This window comes from Diceros bicornis, chromosome 15, assembly GCF_020826845.1.
Source record: "Diceros bicornis minor isolate mBicDic1 chromosome 15, mDicBic1.mat.cur, whole genome shotgun sequence".
NCBI lineage: Eukaryota > Metazoa > Chordata > Mammalia > Perissodactyla > Rhinocerotidae > Diceros > Diceros bicornis.
In genome coordinates, this window is record NC_080754.1 from 39,790,512 (window position 1) to 39,811,846 (window position 21,335).

A 21,335-nucleotide genomic window follows, 5' to 3' on the forward strand; every position below is an offset into this window, starting at 1 on the left:
GAATTATGGGTAACTTAAAATTTTTTACACCTTACTATATTTGCTAAAGTTTCATATTATATAATAAACATTTTTGTATTCTGTAAAAAGTTTTTTAAAAATAAAAAAATAGTTCAATCTGTTAGCTAATTTCAGCGAAAGAAAGAGTCCAATATTAATTATTCCATAAACAAAGTTCACACTGCCAGTAGCCGCCTTGGCCAGCCGTGAGGATGCACTAGGAGGCCCAACCAGAGGGACTCCCCCAAGGTCCTTTCCACAGCCATGTAGACCAAGGTCCCACCTCTGTGTGCGCCCTGGTGCTTCAAACTCAGACAAACTCACTCACCAATACTAATACTTTCACATCTGTAATAACTCCAGGGTTTTAGGCCAAACTCCAAATTTTTTTCTGAGAAAACCTTGGCCCCCGCTGGCTGGTGGCCCTGTGGCCCACCTCGGGCAGATGGGGGACCTTCCCCTTGGAGCAGGGTCACCTCTGCTGGCCCCATTCACACAGGCTCCTTCAGTCAGGAAGAGCGAGTCCTCAACTAAGGCACTGCCTGTGACACGGAGTTTTAACTCTGTTCTGTGGCTCCTGTCAAAGCATGGCTGCAACAGTTAACAGGAAGGGATCTAAGCAATGGCCCTACTCTCCTTCCCCCAGACCACTTGCTCCCTAAAGGCTGACACTGAGTGAAGTCTGGTCCCATACTTGGACTGCATCACGTGCCTCCTCCCCGCAGAACATGTTGCCTTTGAAGAACCAAAGCTTTCAAAGCCTTTAGTTCTTAGTAAGAGTGGATATAAAAAGTGGTCATTTCTGGAATGTTTCTGCATCTTTGGTAATTTTTTAGCCATTATGACAGCAGATGGTCACAGCAGGGCGGTGTCACAGGAGTAACTCTTTCAGACCTTGGCACAGACAAACCAGTGCATTTCTCGGTCAGACAACAGGAGCTGTTTCCCTCTTTGTTTGTTTTTGAGGAGGCTCTGAGCTGAGTTAGGTAGTTTTCCTTTGCCCCAAGCAGTCAGAAATCATTATGTCCAGGTCAACATGGATCCTCCAAATTTTTTTTGGACTTTTGTATAACTGTAATCTTTTATCTTGCGTAGCTGCAAATTCTTTTTGGAAAGAAGTGGAAGAATTAATTTAAACACACAAACACCTACCCTTTTGCCCCACCCCAGCTCTTTGTGACCTAACGTAAGAACCCTCCCAAAGTGTAGTGCTTCACACTCAGAAAACCCATCACAAATACTAAAAGATTTATTGTAGATATTTTTGTTACACAATTATGTTACACATTATGATAACAAATATATTTGAAACATTAACACATACAGGGACTGTTAAATCATTTAATATTTCTTTTGCAAAAAGATAATTTCCTTAGGCTTTCATACCTGTAACAAATGACTCTGTTCTCACTGGGATCGAATCTTCCAACCTGTAGGCTGCAGGCACAGTCCCCGCTGAATGGATCTGCACACTTGCCCAGTAACCCTGCTTGGAGCAGTTCATGTACAGAGTAGCTGAGCCTTTACTACTAAGCTGTTTTATTACTAAGCCAGGGCATGGCCTACGCCTTGCTGAATAGATTTCCTTCTGCATTTGCAATCCCCAGATGCTGAATAAAAAAGGGCGGATTTCTCATAGTCACCTCCCTCCTTCTTTTCCTGACTCAAACATCTATAGGACTCGTGAAAACATGAATTATGTTGCTTGGATAAGTTTCTTTGACTCTGACTCACAGGTTTCAAATTTTCTTTGAGCAGATTCCTAACTGAGAGTAAATTCTTTCCTTGACTTCCACACAGATTGTTAGGAAGATTGGGACATAGTGTCTTTAACGGGACTGGACACCATCCAGGGCACTGCTAACCTTCCTTCTACTCACTCTCCCTCCCGCTGAGAGGGGCTCTGCTCATGGACACAGTCCACTCTCACAGCCCCTGAGCACCGACCTCCTGTCTCCCGGCTCTGGCACTCATTGTCTACCTTTAAGGCACTCACAAGTAAGTGTTTCTTTGAAACACTTTTCATCTTGAGAAAAACTCCCTGACAGAGAACAGGACACTAAATCCACTGACAGGATGAACAATGCCAGCGGGCCCGTTGCAGGGGCTGTTCCTCATCGGCCACTCAACACGATTCAGCAGCAGAAGCTCCTGCAGACCACACAAATGGTGTGGAACCAGCTCTCTGCCCAGCACGCATGCAAAGCTGGTACGAGTCTGCCAAGTGCCCAGGGTTTGTGGGTGCTGTCTATTACTAACACACTAACATGACTTCTTGGTTATAGTCAGACCTTCTCCTGACCTATGCTGCGATCTGTCTATCCCTTGACAATGCTCTGAGACTGGTTGTAGTAATGCTCCTGTGCTTCATGAAAAAAAGAATTCTGTTCAGTTTGCAGCCTCTCAGGCTTTTATATTTTCTCCACGTTATTACCACTTCCTGTAGCTGACCCACATGGGCGGAGTGTGGATCCTCCATACCACAGCCACCCGCTGAGTGAAAGCCCAATCCTCCTCCAGATGTTTCCAGCTAACTGTTGGGGTGCCTGTAGCCCCAGCCCACTGAATGGGTGAGATCTCTAGCCCACCAGACTCATTTTCTGCCTCTTGGAGGGAGACTCAGGCCCAAGGTGCCCCCCGAAGACACCCAGAGGAGAGAAGGACCTGATCCACATGGCCCAGCCAGCTCTGAGACTCGCTCACGGAGCCTTCCCAGAGAGTGAACAAATGTAAGCTAACAGAGCACGCATCCACTCACAGCTTCACTCCAGAATCAGGAAACAAACTTCTGCCCTAAAGGGATCTGATCTGGGACTGAACACTCTGATGTTACACTAAATTAGGTGGAGGCGATGGTTTGGCAGCCATGATATTCTGAGGCACACAGAAAACAACCTCCTTCCCCAAACAGAACAGTCATCACAGTTGAAAGCTTCGGATACAGCTTCAAATCCTGCTCTTCTAGGGGCATCTTCATTCCATTCACTGATCTTCATTCAGTATCCCCATGTGTTTGTTTGTGAGGAAGTCCAGAAAAGGAATGTTGCAAATGGCCTGGTGAATATTACTCACTGTAATTTCTTTGGGAATCCTGGCCCAAAAAACAAAAGGTGTTAGGTATAATTATCTCAAGCGTTGAATAATTTAATCACTTAATTTATCAGAAGGCCCATCCTCTGCACAGGCCCTAATAGACAGGGATAATAATGAGTGACAAGGCATGGTTTAGGGCCACTTTGGGGAAGGGGAGTGGCCGGGAGCGTTCTCTCTCTCTCTCTCCCTCCCTCCACCACTCTCTCTCTCTCTCTCCCCTTTCCCATTAATTCCTTTTAAGTTCGGTGAAGATCTGGCCCACCCTCTTCCCAGTCAGCCCTATTTAGGGCTCAAATCTGACTTCCCGGTCACATGCATGAGATGGATTTCAAGAAGTTGGTTGAATGATTAAGAAAAAAGATTGAGGGTTGAGAAAAGAGAAAGGAAGTAAAGTGGACAGCAGAAGAGATGGTATTTTTGTAATTCAGTCTTAGACTGAAAGCACCTTGGAACTCTGGGACCACATTTCCCATCTCTGGGAAAGATGGGAGATGGAGCTGTGCCAGGCCAAGTGTGATGTTAGATGTTCTTACCAAAAGCACCCAAGTCACTTTATCTCCACAATCAGGACCACGGAGGGAGCAGGGGCCACAGAAGGCGCTCAGCCCCCCTTGGGTTTCAAGCAGGACAATGAATAGCACTACCGGAACGCCTTGTTTCCCTTTCCCCTCCTTGTTCTTAAAGAGCTCTCCACACTGCCCGATGCATTATATTCCTATGAGTCTGACCTAACAGTCCTCTGATGCAGGCCTCTTCGTGTCCTCAGGCACTTTGTGACAATTTTACAAATTTACGACAGCCTTAAGCATAATGGGATAAAAATCTGTTTCCTTTGAAAGGAATGCCAGGATGTGAAACAAAGGCTCCCTGTCTACCATTCTTTCAGGGCCTCGGAAAAGAGCAAAATTCAGTGTCCCAATCAATGATAATCAGAGAGGCAGCAAAGAGCAGTGATGAGCCTGTAGGCTTTAGAGCCAATGAGACTTGAGTTTGAATCTAGGTTCTATCATGTATTTGCTGGGAAAGCCAGGTAAGATCACCTTTCAAAGCCTGGTTTCCCGATTTCTAAAAAGGGAGTAAGAGTTTTGCAATGAAAAACAAATTACGTAACACATGCAATCTTGGCCCCAACATCTGACACTTCACGGACACTACTATCATCTTTACTTGCAAAGAGCTGGTATTTGTTCAACCCTGTAACGTAACTGAGTCCTGCTGAACAGTGTCTATGAAGTAGTGATTGGGAAGATACAAGCCCCGTAGGCTTTCACAACTAGGAGATTCTCTCAAAATGACCAAGCAGACCCTTGAGTCTGTCTGGCTCTGAGAATGTCGCAAGCACTACACCTCCATCTCCTCCACACCTCCATCTCCTCCTGCACTGATGTAAGTATCAAACATCTTGACGGGCAACTGAACTGTCAGGAGATATCTGTAAGCCTGACACCACCGACTGAAGAGGTCACAGTACCTGTTGTGAGATGCTGTCTGGTATCCAACCGCCAAAGCCTGTCTCAGGATGTCGCTCACCAGCTGCTCCGTAGCCTGCAACAGAAGATGCTGTCACTCTCAGAAACAGCCATCTGCTTGCTGGCAAGAAGGGATGCATTTGACCCCATCCCACACCCTAAACTTTGGAAACAGTTGTATCTAAGGATCAAAAGTCCTTAAGGAAAAATTAAAGGTCCGAATAATAGACCACAAATAATAGGTCACAATGATAGAGGCCATGATTCTGAGAAATTATGAATGGGGGTAATTTTCATTAATCAGACATTGTTTTTAAGGAAAACAGGGGAGAGTTATTCGTCAGGTGTCCCTGCTACTGGAGGGGGCCCCCAGGAAAGGAACTGTGAGCCAGCCTCAGGCTGGCTAAGGAAACTGGTTTTGTCATCTTCCCACATAGGGATGGAAGAGTTGTGGCTGTTTCTCCATTGCTGTTGTGACATGCGGAGGAAAGCTTTGCCTCTGTCACCTCCTAAAGCAATGAGAGCACTGACTCTCACCTCAGACTTAACAAGCACTTGAAATGGCACTAAAAAATATCACTAGAGTGACATCAGTGCAGAAATCTTACTGCAGATGCTTCAACACTCAGAGGAACCACAATTTAATTCATTTAAAAATCAGAAGGCAAAAAAAAGAAAACTTTATGCCTAAGATGAGAAATCTTAAAACTTGTCATCTCTGTTCCGTTTCTGTCCTTGTCCCTTACTCAAAACAGCCTGGGATCAGACTGTCCTGCCGGGCTGGCCCCTGAGTGCTTCAGTCCCTGGTGGCAGCTCATATGAGGCCCCTCTGCTGCCAGCACACACCCACCTTTAAAATCATGTCCTCCACCACTGACGCATACACATTCTTGTGAAGTGCCACAGGCTGCAGGGTGATCCCAATCTGGAAAAGCAGAAGAAAACCATTCGTTCCTATTTCTACATTAAAAACAACTCTCCAAACAAGCACACTTCTCTGATACCCAGAGAGATGTCTGGTTGGAAGATAACTCTACAAATGTTCTGGACAAAACTCACAGGGAAGGAACACAGAATACAACCACTGGAACAATATATTATCCTCTTTCTCCATGTTTCTGAGTGATTATTACAAATGCCTTTAACATCCTGCTTTTACTCCTACATCTCCTTCATGGGAGAACATGGTCAGGATCTACCATGAATTCTGACGGTGGCATCAACACCCTGGAAAGCCTGGAGTCAGACTCTAAGGCCATGTTTGCAAAAGGTGATGAAGCACTTGGAAACTGCATCTTGCCCTGTTTGTCACTTCTTCCTGGAAGTGAATACAAACGCTGTCTTTCACTTCAGGGCCTCAGCAGCTGTGCAGGTGGCGACGCTAAGGGGCTGCTGAGTTCCATCCCGGTGGATAACTGATTCTCTCCAGTCACAGGTGGTGTGTGGTCTACCACACGGCAGGCAGGGCACTGGGGAGCTATACACACATCAGGGAAGGCTCACCCTTGGAAGCGTTAACTTGGAAACATGAGGACATGACTCGTGAGGGCAAGGTGCTTCTACTGAGGCAAATGAGAAAAACGGAGATGAAAGTAAAAAACCGCCTATATCTAGCTGCCTTTGCTTCAAGTCCATGTTCAAGAAGCAACCTTTTCATGTCATTAATTTTCTTGCCCAAGGGCCCTGCTGTGGGAAGGTGGGTGCCCAGAGAGCATACCCCAAGTTTGCTGGGCAAAAGTAAATCACAGATTTACTTCACCAGGAAAGTCTGGTGTCGGTTTACAAGGCTGGACGTCTCAGCATCTCGCACCTGGCTTGTGATCTAGCAACACCACGGGCCTCAGCCCCTACCTTCTGTGTGATGTCCCCAATAAACTCAGACCCCGGTGTGGGTGGCAGGTAGAATTTCATTTCTTCCTGTTTCTCGTCCTGTTCTTTCTTGATGTTTATCTTTAGCGGCTCCGAGAGGTTGAGGATATCCACCTCCTCCTCATTCTCCGGTTCTCTTTTCTGAAACTGCTGCAGGTCCTCCAGTTTCCGGCAGAGCTTGTCAGCAGAGGAGAATGACGACGGGCACTCTAAACGAGAGGTAATCAGTCTTAGGACAGCTGTCTGACAGAGGAAAGGACTCTCCATCTCCATAAGGCCAACAGTCTGAGGCCCAGTAACAAGGAAGTATCAAGGGAGCTGACCTTCTTTCTGGTTCTCAATTCTGTGGATCTATAGTCACAAGAACTAGTAATTCATGAGGCAGACAAGCACAGGGACAGGCTTCTTGTGTTAAGATATGTGATGTAACTGCAGTCTAAGACAAAACGACAGTACATCTTTCTAACTTATGCCACCCAAATCTAGGCCATCCCCCCACCTCCCAAATATTAATGACTAAACTGATTTTTTTCATGTTTTAAATCTGGAAAATTTAGAAATACACAGAGAAAATAAAAATCACCCATATTCTCACTGCTCAGAGATAAGAACTGTTAACATTTTAGTGTATGCTGTGCATCCGGTCTTTCATAAGCTGATTTATACAAAGCCTGACAAAGAGTATCAGAACTTTAAAGACAGCAGGGGCTCTGGGAATCTTCTAGTGCATCCCTTTTTCTTTATGGATGAGTAAGTGAGGTCCAGACCAGGGACAAGATGGGCTGTGAGGGCACCCAGCAGGGTGGTGGCAGAGCATCCAGTTCCTGGCTTCTGTTTTACTGACTGGGCGCTCACAGATTAATCAGTCATATTAACAGAAAGCCTAGTATGTGCAAAGTACTGTGCTTTACACACTGCCAGTGAAGCACGGAATAATCAACATGGTCTGTGCTCTCAAAGAGCTTAGATACACAAATCTGACAAACCCTCAAGGTTCTGATACCAGGTACCGCTGGAGATCAGAGAAAGGAGAGGTTATCCTGCCTCAGGGCTCTCAGGAAAGCTTCTCGGAGAAAACAGGACCTGCGCTAAGTCTTAAAGGACCCCTCACACCCTCCCTGTGCTCCAGGTTCCCTCAGACCAGGAGGTGGGGCTTCTGGTTTTCTATAGAAATGGGGGTAGGAGAAGAAAACAAGCTTTGTTTTTTTTTTTTTTTTTTAATAATTTTATTTATTTTTTTTCCTCCAAAGCCCCAGTAGATAGTTGTATGTCACAGCTGCACATCCTTCTAGTTGCTGTATGTGGGACGCGGCCTCAGCATGGCCGGAGAAGCGGTGTGTTGGTGCGCGCCCGGGATCCAAACCCAGGCCGCCAGCAGCGGAGCGCGCGCACCCAACCGCTAAGGCACGGGGCCAGCCCAAAAACAAGCCTTCTTATTCTCTAAGGTGAAACTCAAAATATTCTTCTTACCATGTATCCTTTATGCCCTGCTCCCCACCTCTCCGCATACAGCACAGCTGTTTGTGTCTTTATCATAAAACAATTCATTTTATCTGCAACACTATTATTTGTTTACATCTGTGCCTCCAACACTGGGTAGTGCACCTCCTAGCAAGGTTTGGAGATACAGTAGCAGATAAGGCAGCAACCGCATCTTCAAGGAGACTGGATAGTCCTCAACTACCAGGGTTATTAAGGTCACAAAGGAAGAAGTTGCTTCTACCTGGAGGAAAGGAGGTAAGTCTTCAAAGAAGAAATGATGCTGAGGAAGGGGACGCCTGAACACACAGTGTGTGCCTGTTGTTTGGCATGGGCCAGAATGTTCCCAGCTGGGGCACAACACTTAGGACACTTGGACACAAATAGTTCTGCAGGGAGTGTACTGGGCAGAGGCGGAAAGGAATATATAGCCAGAGGTAAGCAAAGGCTCCTGTTCTCCAAGGCAACTCTTCGAGTCCTCGGTCCCTTTATCTCAGCTGACGGAGAGAGCACCGAAAACCGCCGGGGTTGAAGTGGTCTGAGAACCGGAGGCTGAAGAACGTGAGTGTGCCCACGGAAACAGCTCTCAGGCTGCCGATGAGGCTCAGCGAGTTCCCGTGCCGGCTTACCTGGCTCGCTGTCGATCTGGGTCAGCACATCCTCAATAGAGTCCCCGTCGCTCCTCAGGCTCTCGGGATCAGGTGGGGTGTAGCCGTGGCAGCGACACCAGTGAGCAATGTGCTTGGTTTTGAGGGGAGTCAGGTGGTGAAATCTTGGATTCTTCTCCAGTATTTCTTGTAAGACTTTTCGCATTGTCATTGCTCTTTGCCACTTAAAAAAAGATTTTTTTGAACCATAATCAAATTCTTCAACTTAGCAGCGTGTTCAAACAAATCACCCAGTTGTAAATTACCATGCTAACTTAACTTGTTAGAATCATTTTTTCTAAGAAAATCTGATTGATACTCCTCAGCTTAAAAAAAAAAGTAAAGGAACTTCTACCTAATGCTTATAAAATTAAACTGAAACTCCTAGGTTTGGCGTATAAGGTTTTTCACCTGGTCTCAACCTATGATCTCCCACTCTCCCTCCCTTCCCAACCTTCCCCAAGCCCATGGCACTAACTTTCTCACAGCTTCCCAAGCATTGCTTCGTACATGCTCTTTCCTCTTACAACCCCACTGTCTGGCACAGTAGCTGCCACATTAAGTTCTCAAGAAATACTTGATTTAATATATTTAAATTCATAAAAAATTTTTAGAAACTTTTACCAACACAGGAAAAGAAAGTAGACCTCTCAAAGGCTAGCTACAGGTCTCTGAAGAATGAGTTTTTTAACTGAGGAAAAAATTCTACCATCAAATATTTAACAAAATATGCTGCAAATTTTATCATTGTTCCACATGACAAGATTTATGGAAGCACCAGGATGCACATGTTCTGGTTCCTTCTCCCCATAGGCCCTCGGTAGTGGCCTGCATATCAAACAGGCAGACATGGGGTTACCTCAGCCGCTCTCCTTTTTCCAATGTTCCAGCCGTAATACTGCTCCACAGACTTTGCAGAAAAACAGCTGGCATCTTCACCTAGAATGCACATATCCAGCAAACTCTGAATAAAGTTGTTATGATTTAAATCAAATCTTATTTGCTGGAGGGATATCCAAAAGTTTCTTTAGACCTCTTTATTGGATATATGTTCCTTACTGGGCAAGTTCAGAGGCAGTATAACACAGAAGGGCTTCCCCTTAAAAGAGATGGCATCCCATTCGTGTGTACTCAAACAACATCCCTCCCTGGGAAATCAGCTACTGTGGTAGAGAAAGCTTCATGGCAGTAGATGACCTGTTCAACTAAGTGGAACTAGCATTCCACTAGGAGCAGGAGTAGTGGACCTGAGATCTAGCCCTGGCCTTGCCACTGGCTCACTAAGTGGCCTTGAGCAACCCACATGACCTCTCTCGGTGTCAGTCTTCCCATCTGTAAAATGAGACTCTTGGGAAAGATGGTTTCTGAACTGCCTTCCAGCTCTAATATTCTGTATTTATATCTAAACTTTAAAAAAATGAGAGAGTTTTGATTTTTTTCTGGTGGGCTAGGAAAATGTCACTGAAAGTTTACTTTGAACTACCTCGAAATGACCCCTCGAACTTCAACCAAGAAAAAAAGAGGAAATTTCTTTGCTATTTCAGTTGGAAAAAAGTCAGCAGGGTTGGGCCGGCCCCGTGGCTTAGCGGTTAAGTGCACGCACCCCACAGCTGGCAATCCGGGTTCGGATCCCGGGCGCACACCAACGCACCGCTTCTCCAGCTATGCTGAGGCCGTGTCCCACATACAACAACTAGAAGGATGTGCAGCTATGACATACAACTATCTACTGGGGCTTTGGGGGGAAAATAAATAAATAAAATTAAAAAAAAAAAAGTCAGCAGGGTAGTCTGCACCTGGCCTATCATTTTCATATTCCCATGAGTGTGATGTGATAATCTGCCTCATCCTGTCCCTCTAACTGTCCGTGGGGACCCTGCCCGAGAGCATACACCTAAGGATCCACAAGCTGTCTGCCCCTCAGGAAGGGCTGTCGATTCTGTCAGAACAACTGGGGCTGGGAAGCAAATCACTCAGTCTTGCTGACAATGAGCAGTGATAGAGCAGACTTCATTGCTGGAGGTCTTGATAATCGTGCATTTCTACAAAGTGAGCGATACTGAGTGTCAGACGAAAGGTTATCGGCTTTGGAGTCAAACAGAACTGCGTTTGTGTCTGACTCACCACCCACAGCTAGTGATCTTGAGCAAGTTACTTAACCTTGCTTATCCTTGGTTTTCTCATGTGTAAAATGGAGATGATACGACCTACCCCTGGGAGACTACGATTAAACAAGACAGCAAACGTGACGAGCCTGCATGTAACCGCTAGGCAAATGCTAGCTTCTTTCCTTATTAAAAACATTAAAAACTAATGCAGTTTTAATGAGATATACAAGAGATTTATGATTTACATACAACTATAAGTGTAAAAAATTCCTTCCACAGATCAAACACAGTGAAAACAGTACAAGACTAACTGGTTGATCAAGATATTGTGAATTCTAAAACACTGCAAATGAGCTGTAGCTAAAACCTCTTAAGATAACTACCACATCAATATTAATTTACAATACCAAGTGAATTAAGTTGACTCAATAGCTTAAAAAAATACATCCATATATTCAGTATAACTGTCTTACTTTTTGCAGTGATTAATGGAATCTTCTTAACTACTGCTGTTAAGAGTTGCTGAATAGTTTCTAAATGGTCAATCCTGAGAAGGATAAAAGAAAACAAATTAAAGTAGTAAATACATGTAGCAGTTTCCAGCCATATGTATACACACATGAATTTATGTACACAATCCCCCTTTCCAAGGGAATTAAAACTTAACAAGTTACATCAGCACGTCTTTCCTTCCATAGATAGCCTTCTTTATTAACGAAGAGTACTCTATGCTTAAAAAGAAAAAGTCAAGGGGCTGGCCCGGTGGCGCAGTGGTTAAGTACTCTCGCTCAGCTTCGGCGGCCTGGGGTTCCCAGGTTCGGATACCGGGCGTGCACCGACGCACTACTTGTCAAGCCATGCTATGGTGGCATCCCATATAAAGTAGAGGAAGATGAGCACGGATGTTAGCCCAGGGCCAATCTTCCTCAGCAAAAAGAGGAGGATTGGCATCGGATGTTAGCTCAGGGCTAATCTTCCTCACAAAAAAAAAAAAGAAAAGAAAAAGAAAAAGTCAAGACTAAATAAACAGAGGAGATGCCAGGAATGGCAAATTACGCAAATATCACATTTTATTGTATCTGTATTTCTAAATTAAATAGCCACATAAGGAGCCGGCCCCGTGGCTTAGCGGTTAAGTGTGTGCGCTCCGCTACTGGCGGCCCGGGTTCGGATCCCTGGTGCGCACCGACGCACCACTTGTCCAGCCACACTGAGGCGGCGTCCCACATACAGCAACTAGAAGGATGTGCAACTATGACATACAACTATCTACTGGGGCTTTGGGGAGAAAAAGGGGGAAAAAAAAAAAAAGGAGGAGGATTGGCAATAGACGTTAGCTCAGGGCCAGTCTTCCTCAGCAAAAAGAAAAAGAGAGGAGGATTGGCATGGATGTTAGCTCAGGACTGATCTTCCTCACAAAAAAAATAAATAAAAAATAAATAGCCACATAACCTTTTTGCAGTGTGACTGCCACTAGAGCAGAAAAATTCCAACACACAATGCCTCTCTGAGTTGTTAAATTTATGCCATCACCTATCATGTGGAAGTAGCTAAGTTTCTATCGTCCCCAGCAGTTTGAGACACTTCAAAATACGTGGTCAGAGGTGGGTTCCCAATTTGGAAATTAGAAAATCTCACGCAGTCTTTTCAGAAGAAGCAATGAGTGTGTATGGCCGTGTGTGTGTATGAAAAGGCAGCTGTTTAAGATGAGGCAGGTGTGGAGACTCAGACACAAAATGTATGCACACCTGAGTAATGACATCAGGAGAAATTTCACACCTGAGGATTTAGCAAAGAAAGTGCATGTTGGCAAGCTCAGCTGGAGGGAGGTCTGTGATTCCACCTGAGCTGATCAAGCGCCGCCCCGGGTCACGTCAACGTGTTAAATGAAGACTCCCGAGCTGCCCTCAAGTGGTAATACTTGCTCACTGCACATGGACAGGTTTCCACCCATCGAGGGCGCTTAGCTCTACACACACACAACCCTACACAGACTCAGCTGTCACAGGAATGGTTTTTAAAAAGTATCATAAAAACACTGAAAGCACAACCCCCTTAGGAAGGATTGAAATAATCACTTAATGACATAGTTTCCCAGCTCAGAACTTTCTTCTGTTTTCACTGCTGTCTGACCCTCCTGAGAGAGGCAGCTTGGCCCAGGCGTTTCTGGTTCAGTCTTCACTACAAGGGAAGAGCAACAGAGAGAGAGCTGTCAGGGTTCAAGGATGGAAGGACACGTGCAGGCAGAAACAAAGGCTTGTCCATTGAAACTCAGTGAGGACACTGCCACACCAGCTGCTGCAGGGACACAGCCAGGGACTGAGACGGTGCCTGCCATCACAGGACCAGCAGACAAGGGGGAACTGTTGGCCTGGTCTCATGAGGAGCAACTCCAGACTCACGACAAGGAGGGGCAGTAAAATGACTTTTTAGATGTTTCTCAAAGGGCCAACCACACTGCTATGTGAGACCTCTCTCTCTCTCTCTCTCTCTCTCTCTCTCTCTCTCTCTCTCTCTCTCGCACACTCTCTCCCTCTCCCTCTGTCCCTCGGTCCCTCTCTCCCCCTCTCTCCCTCTCTCTCTCTAACAATGCCACATTAAAATACAATGCTGGCCTGTTCTAAGGATATCATCTCTTGCATATCATCTCTCCAGTCAAGTTTGTCAACTTCCAGCATTATCTCAGTGTTCTGAGACACAAGGCAGAAAGCAAAAACCACATCCGCTGTGCTTGGAAATATTCCTGCTAATCACATTAGGCTTTTAATATAGTCACGCGTCGCTTAACGACAGGGATATGTTCTGAGGCATGCATCGTTAGGTGATTTTGTCATTGTACAAACATGACAGAGTGTACTTACACAAAACCTAGACGGTCTAGCCTACTATACACCTAGGCTCTATGGTACTAATCTTACGGGACCACCGTTGCATAAAGGGTCCGTCACTGACTGAAACGTGGTTATGTAGCACATGACTGTATTACCACGTCTACTGAGGAAGAAAGCAATGTCTCAGGACCATGTGTCTTCCTTTACTTCCACAGTCTTCTTTGACCAAAAACCATGACCACACACTTAGTTTCCACACAGCTTCCCTCCTTTCAATCTTTCTCCTTATAAACCAGCTTCTGCATCAGCACCAGACAATTTACCAAGGACCTTTGTAGTGTCATTTCCCTATTCAACATCCTTCAGTAGTTTCCTATATAACAAGAGTCTACAAATGAGATCTACTAGTACATCCTTTTCCCCTTTTTTATTGATGCATAACTTGCATAAAATGCACAAATACTAAGTGTACAATTCGATAAATTTTATCTATGTATACACCCAGGTACCCACCACTCCAATCAAGATATAGATTATTTCCAGTCCTCAACCAGGCTCCCTTATGCTTTTTGCAGTTCCTCCCTGCCAAAGATAACTACCTTTTGTCCACTTTGAATTTCATATAACTGGAATACATACTCTTTTATGTCAGCATCTTTTTAGCTAGTAGAAATAACAGTGTAATGGACTTTGCTGTATATGTCTTTTGGTGGACATATGCACGCATCCCCTAGAAGTGTATTTGCTGGAACATAAGGCAGATGCATGTTTAACTATCAGAAACTGCCCAACTGCTTTCCAAAGCGATTATATCAATTTATAGTCCCACCAGCAGTGTTTTCGAGTTCCAGCTGTTTCGCATCCTTGCCAACACTTGGTATTGCCAGTCCCTTTAATTTTGATGATGCAAGAGTATCTCACTATGCTTTTAATTTGCATTTCCTTGATGACTAATGCGGGTGAACAACTTTTCATATCCTTACGAGGTATTTAGATATCCTCTTCTGTGAAGTGCCTGTTCACATTTTTGCTCTTTAAAAAACAGATTAGTGTCAGTCTTTTTCATATTGATTTTTAGAAGGTCTGTATATATCCCAGATGTGACTCCTTTGTTAGATGTATCTATTGCAAATATCTTCAAGTATATGGCTTGATTTTCACTCTTAATTTTGTCCCTCTGATGAAGTGAGGCAGTGTTAATAAAGTCCAATTTATCCATCTTTTCTTTCTTATGGCTAGTTTTCTTGTGTGTTCTGCTTACAAAATACCTTTGCCCAAGGTCATGAAGATATTCTCATATTCTCTTCCAGAAGCTTTATTGTTTTACTTTTCACATTTAGGTCTATGATCCGACTCAAATTAATTTTTGTTTATGGTGGAAGTAGGGGCCAAGGTTCACTGTTTTCCCAAATGGATATATCCAATTAACCCAGCAACACTTATTGAGAAGAACATCCTTTCCCTACTGAATTTGTCATAAATCAGGTGACCATATACATGTGGGTCTATTTCTGGGCTCTCTTTTCTGTCTGTTATTCTGTCTATTCTTGAACCAATACCACATTCTGTCAATTACTGTAGCTTTATAGTACAACTGGTGGTCCCAAGTCCCCTAGCTTTCTGTTCTTCAAGACTGTTCTAGCTATTCTAGGCCTTTGCATTTCCATATACATTTTAGACTTAGCTTGTCAATTTCTACGTACACACAAAAAACAACAATGAAGGGATTCTGAATGGAACTGTATTGAATCTATGTGACATTTTTGGGGGGAGAATTGATAACATATCAGGTCTTTCAGTAAAGCATAAATAAATAAAATAAGTAAAATTTATTATATGTATAATAAATTATTTATAATTTACTGTATTTATAATTGTATATCCTTCCATTTATTTAGGTCTTTTTAATTTCTCTCAGAAATGTTTAGTAGGTTGTTAACATTTAATTTCTGTATGAATGACCTCGCTAGTTTCACTGTTAGCAATACATATTCCCCCAACCCCTAGTGATTCCAAGAAACAGAAGAAAGTCCTCAGAATAAGCTCAGATACTAGGGTCCTATAGGTGTTACTCACTTTAATCTGGCACTCAAACAATTGTAGAATTACATAATCAGCACTTTCAGGTTGAGACAGCTCATTCTACTATCTCAGGGAAATGAAATGCTCTCAAAGACTTGTACATTACAGCCCCAAACTGGAAACAACTAATGTCCATCAACAGGAGAAAGGATAAACAAATTACGGTATATTCCTACAACGTGCAATACTCAGCAACAACATAGATGAGTCTCAAAAACATCACAGGGAGTGAATGAAACCAGACACAAAAGAATGTCTGCACTTTCATTCATAAAAAGTTAAAACATAGACACCACTAATCTATCGTAATAGAAATCCCAACAGTGGTTGCCTAGAGGAATTGGGGATTGACTGGAATGGGCACAAGGTGATGGAATGTCTATATCTTTAATGGGATGTTGGTTACATGGGTTTACACATTTGTCAAGACTCATCGAATGGCATGCTTAGCATCCTTGCATTTCACTATACAAAATTTTACTTCAATTGAAATCAAAACAGAGATACTCTGGTCCCAGTCCAAAATTAACAGAATCAGAATCTGTGTGAGGAAGGCCTATGATATATCCCTACTATTGAGGAGAAATGCTGGTCCAGACTAATACCAATTCTTTCATCATCACCTTTTGATAAGAGGTTGGCAAATTTTTCCTATAAAAGACTAATCAGTAAATATTTTAGGCTTTGTGGGTCATATTATCTTAGTTGGAACCACTGAACTCTGAGGCTGCAGCGCATCCACAGACAATATGTAAATGAATGGGCATGGCTGTGTGCCAATAAAACTTTATTTAAACAACAGGCAGCAGACTGTAGTCAGCCAACCTCTGCTTTAGACGGTCATGCTGTAAGTTACAAATCCACCTCCTCTCTTTTCCTGGCAGGCCTGAAAAGCAAACGTATTTCAAATTCTGACTGCATTGCATTCTAGCTTTCTAGACTTGGGAAGTATATACTTAATATCTCCAAACTTCAGATTCCTCATTTTCAAAATGGGCATAATAGCTATCTTGAAGTATTGTGATAATCAGTGATATATTGAAAGCAGCTAGCATGGGGACTGGTACATTTTAGGCTCTTAACACTTGGTAGCTATCATTATTGTAGATGTTACAGATGTCAAAATGTGTCGCTCTCAGGGCTGGCCTGGTGGCGTAGCACTTAAGTTCCCTCGCTCTGCTTCGGCGGCCCGGGGTTCGCAGGTTCAGATCCTGGGCACGGACCTATGCACCCCTTGTCAAGCCATGATGTGGCAGCATCCCATATAAAGCAGGGGAAGATGGGCATTGATGTAAGCCCAGGGCCAATCTTCCTCAGCAAAAAGAGGAGGATTGGCAATGGTTGTTAGCTCAGGGCTCATCTTCCTCTCACACACTCACACACACACACACACACACAAAATGTGCTGCTCTCATCCACTGCACTATCTCGATCTATTCAATAGTCAGAAATGTCCCCACTGTCAGCTTGCCAGAGACTGGCCCTATCTAAAGCTCCTTTACGGCAAGTATACACCTCAAATGAGTCCCTCTAATTGGTCTACTTCCCCAAACAAGCCCTCTGAGTCTCTGTCTCTACTGTTCCCTTAATGTGGCATGCCCCTTGATCTCTCCACAGCTAAAAATGCTCCACGCTTTTAAAGTCCAGGTTATAATCCATGTCCCACATACAAAGTCCTATGGCCCTTCACACCCCCACCACCCTGACCAGATATCCTAGATTGAAGTATTTCAGCATTCATTTTCCAGATCACTAATCCAGCATTTATCAATCATTGCTTGCTGTCTACTGCAACTCTCTTCAACCTGATTATAAGTTCTTGGAGGGCAGAAACAATGCTTTATACATCTCTGCTCAATGTCAAGTATACTATATAAACACTCAGTACATTTTTTTGCGTGTGTGTGAGGAAGATTAGCCCTGGGCTAACATCTGATGTCAATCCCACTCTTTTTGTTGAGTAAGATTGGCCCTGGGCTAACATCCGTGCCCATCTTCCTCCACTTTATATGGGACGCTGCCACAGCATGGCTAGATAAGTGGTGCATCAGTCTGCACCTGGGATCCGAACCCGCAAACCCCGGGCCGCTGAAGCAGAGCACTTGCACTTAACCGCTATGCCGCTGAGCCAGCCCCTCAGTACATATTTTTGAAGCGACTGATTCACAGATGCTGAAAATTCAAGGGATTCAGATTACATTAATGTCTTGCATGAAACTTCTGGGCAAAAATACTATGATAAACTACATACCTTTTGTAACAGTTGCTGGAGCAGAGCTGGGGACAACAGGAGTCGGGGCAGCTCCAGGCAGAACGGTAGGGGACTTGTTGGTAGAAAATGACTGAACCACTAACAGGCAAACAAGGAGAGGAGGATACAGGAAACATAGAAATTATTTTAATGAGGATGATCTCACTCCCAGGTGATAGCCAATTTTAAACTAAAAACACAAAAACAATTTCAGTACAACAAAAATGGTAAGGTCCTTTTTTAATACAGTGATTTGACAAGATGGGCTGTTTACTATTAGTACCAGGGTAACTGAGCTATTATCTTCAACTGTGGAAATGGGGGCTTGTTACTAAACTAAGAAAATAAAAATCCAATTAACCTGAACTCGCACAAATGCTAAAAATGTTCCCCCTCTACTCAACTCCAGAAACGGGCAGCATTCAGAAGCAAACGGACCATCTGGGCTTTCCTTTCAGTCCTCGAGTTGGTGCTCTACAGTTCAACATGCCAGGGACACTGCGACAGCTGAAGGGCAGGCTGCACAAGGGAGCGGCAGTCACCCACGGACAGGATATGGACTTTCCCCCAAGACAGACCTGGAGACAACCACACCCCAAGGGTGAAGGACGTACCTTTATTCACAGGCATCAGGATAGTCTGCACTCCTCCGGAGGTACTGACACCGAGCGGTTTGAGCTGGCTGGGGATCGTCAGGACGGCCTGCTGGGGATTGGATTGACTGGAGTGAATCTTTAACAATCCTAAAATAAGTTGGAAGATAAGGCCAAGCTGAAGATCAGATGCTTCCTTAAAGTTCCTGCCCTCTTTAGCATTCATATTTTCTCACAGGAGGAAGTTTTAGGACATTTACCCTTTTAATAAACAAAGAGCTAGAAGCATGAGGCAACGGACTGGGCAGATTTCACAAAGAAACAATGATGTGACTATAATGATTTATTTTTACCCCATAATCATAAAGTAATACAGAAATTTTTGGAAAAGCAGAACTAATAGACATGAGAAAAAGTCACCCAAACTTCTACTGCCAAGACAACTAGTATTAACATTTTGAGATAGTTCTCTTCCATGTTTGTTTTCTATGACAATTTATTTTGTACATAGCTGTGATATGTGCAAACTGGATATAAAATTTTGTATTTTGATTTGGGTAATTGTCATTTTCCTACTTAAAAAACTTCTCTGGTTCCTGACTGCCTACAGAATGTTTCCAAAATTAGTTTCAAAGCATTCAGAGTCCATTTTAATCTGGTCCCAAGTTATCTGCACCCCCTTTACACCATCCCTATATATCTAATACTTCAATCTGTCTACTCACCATGCCTTATAGTTTCCTATCTCTGCGCAGCCCTTATTTTTCAAACATCAGATATGCTCCACTTGTTTTAGATAGGGTCATCCTCTCCCATTTACCTTTAAAAGGAAATTTCCATACTCTCATTTTGAGTACAAAACCATTCTAGGCATTCAGAAGGCCAGGAAAAAAATGACAAAGGGCATTTATTGTGAGACAGAACACAAGACACAACACAGCACATGTTATAACATGACAACTACTTAAAAACAGCATCAGAGGCTAAACATACTTTAAGGCACTGGAAAGCAACTGGTTTGAGTTAAGGAAATGAATACTCAAATACTTTCTAGAACAAAGCCTTAAATAAACAAGAAAATCTTTTTTTGGTACAGATGAGTGTTAAATCAGTCAAGTAGCAAGTACTTACTGAGATGTACCCTCAGAGAGTACAATAATGACCTGAAGTTTTCATATTTTTCAAATTCGTATTTTTATCAAAATATTATATCCTTGTCAGTTGAAAAGTAAGAAAGTGCTAAAAGGCTTATAACTAAAAATAGCCTTTCTTTGCTCCACCTCCCTATGCTCACCTAGTCCCCAGTAGCATGCACTTTTAACCCTTTTGGTCCTTTCTTTTAATATTTCCTTCAGTATTTTAAAAGAATGTGTATATTGTAGGCCTTGATTCATTTTGATGTAACATTTTGATCTTATATACTGACTTACTAGTAGGGTAGATAAGCATTTTAAGGCACTTATACCCTCTCTTCCCCATACTCCAATATTGTTCTCTATTGATCCAAAGAATACATACCATGATATGACGAGTCCATTTTATTTTCTGGAGTTAATAATTTCCTCCTTTTTCATTTGCTTAGTTCTCTCAATATCTTACTAAGTCTGCCTGCCTCCTTCAAAAATGCTATAAACCACCCTGTAATACAATTCTCCATGTAGTCAAAACTCTTAAATAACTTATAGCTCCATTTTTATAAGAGTTATCCTTCCCAGGGCTCTCTGATCTGCTCCAATTTGGACTGTTGATTTCTAGGCCTGCTGCAAAGCTCTCATCCTAGGAACATCCTTCACCATTACCCTGGGAATTCCCTTTGCCTTCCTTCTATGTTGGATCCCATTTCTTCCTCTTTCTTGGTCTACACCTCTTCACTCTGGTAAAACATATATTTTCGTAATGTCTTGAGTCAGGGTGCAGAGGAAATAAATACATTTGAAACTCTGCCTGTCAGAAAATATTTCTACCCTCACACTCAGTGATGATCTGGCTGACTACAGAATTCTAGACAGAGAGTAAATTTCCCCTAGAATTTTGAAAAGCAATATTCTAGCTTCCAGCACTGCTGCTGAGAAGCTCACTAATGTAATTTCTAACTTTTTTATTCCTTTTTTCTCTAACAGCTTTTACGATCTTCTCTGACCCTGATTCTGATTTCATGAACAAATTGTGTCTCGGTGTAAGCCATCTTTCATTCACTGTGCTGGACACTGTGCCTTTTGAACCTGGAAGTTGGTGCCCTTCAATTCTGGGATAAATTGTTTCATTTCTTGGATCATTTCCTTCCCACTATTTTCTGTTTTCTTTCTGGAACTCCTTTTAGTCTGATGTTGCCGGGACTCCCTGATACATCCTCAAATTTTCTTTCTTAGTGTCTATTTCTTGGTCCGTTCCCTGCTTCCACCTTGTGGCCCACAATTTAGTCTAAAGGCTTCAGCCAGTGACCCTGTTAAAAGGTAAGGCAGATCATGTTACTCCGTAGCTTAAAACCCTCCAATGGCTTCCCTTGGAGTAAAGGTCAAATTTCTCACAACAACCTACAAAGGCCCTATGGGATTTGGCCCCCATCACTCTTTGTCTCCTAGTACTCTTTCCCTTGCACACTCTGTTCCAGTCACAATGGTGACCTTACCCAAAACTTAATTTAATTTAAAATTTTAATTTAAAAATTAATGGTTTGATGACATGCCTACCCAGACTAGGGAAACTAAAGAAAAAATAAACAAGTGGGACTTTATCAGATTAAAGAGCTTCTATAAGACAAACGAAACCAGAATCAAGATGAACAGACAACCCACCAGCTGGGAGAGAATATTTGCAAAACATACATCTGACAAGGGGTTGATCTCCATAATATATAAAGAACTCACACAACTGAACAACAAAAAACCAAACTTCTTGATCAAAAAATGGGCA

The 21,335-nt window shown here is 43.2% G+C and overlaps 1 protein-coding gene across 8 annotated transcripts in view; it reads right to left on the minus strand.

Moving 5' to 3' along the window:
• Positions 1–1,327: 1,327 nt before the first annotated feature.
• Positions 1,328–21,335, minus strand: part of YEATS2 (YEATS domain containing 2) — a 99,014-nt gene continuing 79,006 nt past the window's right edge. For all 8 annotated transcript variants that reach the window (XM_058556242.1, XM_058556241.1, XM_058556237.1 and 5 more), the window contains 10 exons: positions 18,444–18,572; positions 17,830–17,928; positions 12,744–12,846; positions 11,139–11,212; positions 9,417–9,496; positions 8,540–8,741; positions 6,414–6,640; positions 5,413–5,487; positions 4,565–4,638; positions 1,328–3,091 (listed from right to left, as the gene is read on the minus strand). In XM_058556242.1, coding sequence (XP_058412225.1) covers positions 2,983–3,091; positions 4,565–4,638; positions 5,413–5,487; positions 6,414–6,640; positions 8,540–8,741; positions 9,417–9,496; positions 11,139–11,212; positions 12,744–12,846; positions 17,830–17,928; positions 18,444–18,572 — 1,172 coding nt within the window. In that variant the 3' untranslated portion in view covers positions 1,328–2,982. The remainder of the gene's footprint in view (positions 3,092–4,564; positions 4,639–5,412; positions 5,488–6,413; positions 6,641–8,539; positions 8,742–9,416; positions 9,497–11,138; positions 11,213–12,743; positions 12,847–17,829; positions 17,929–18,443; positions 18,573–21,335) is intronic.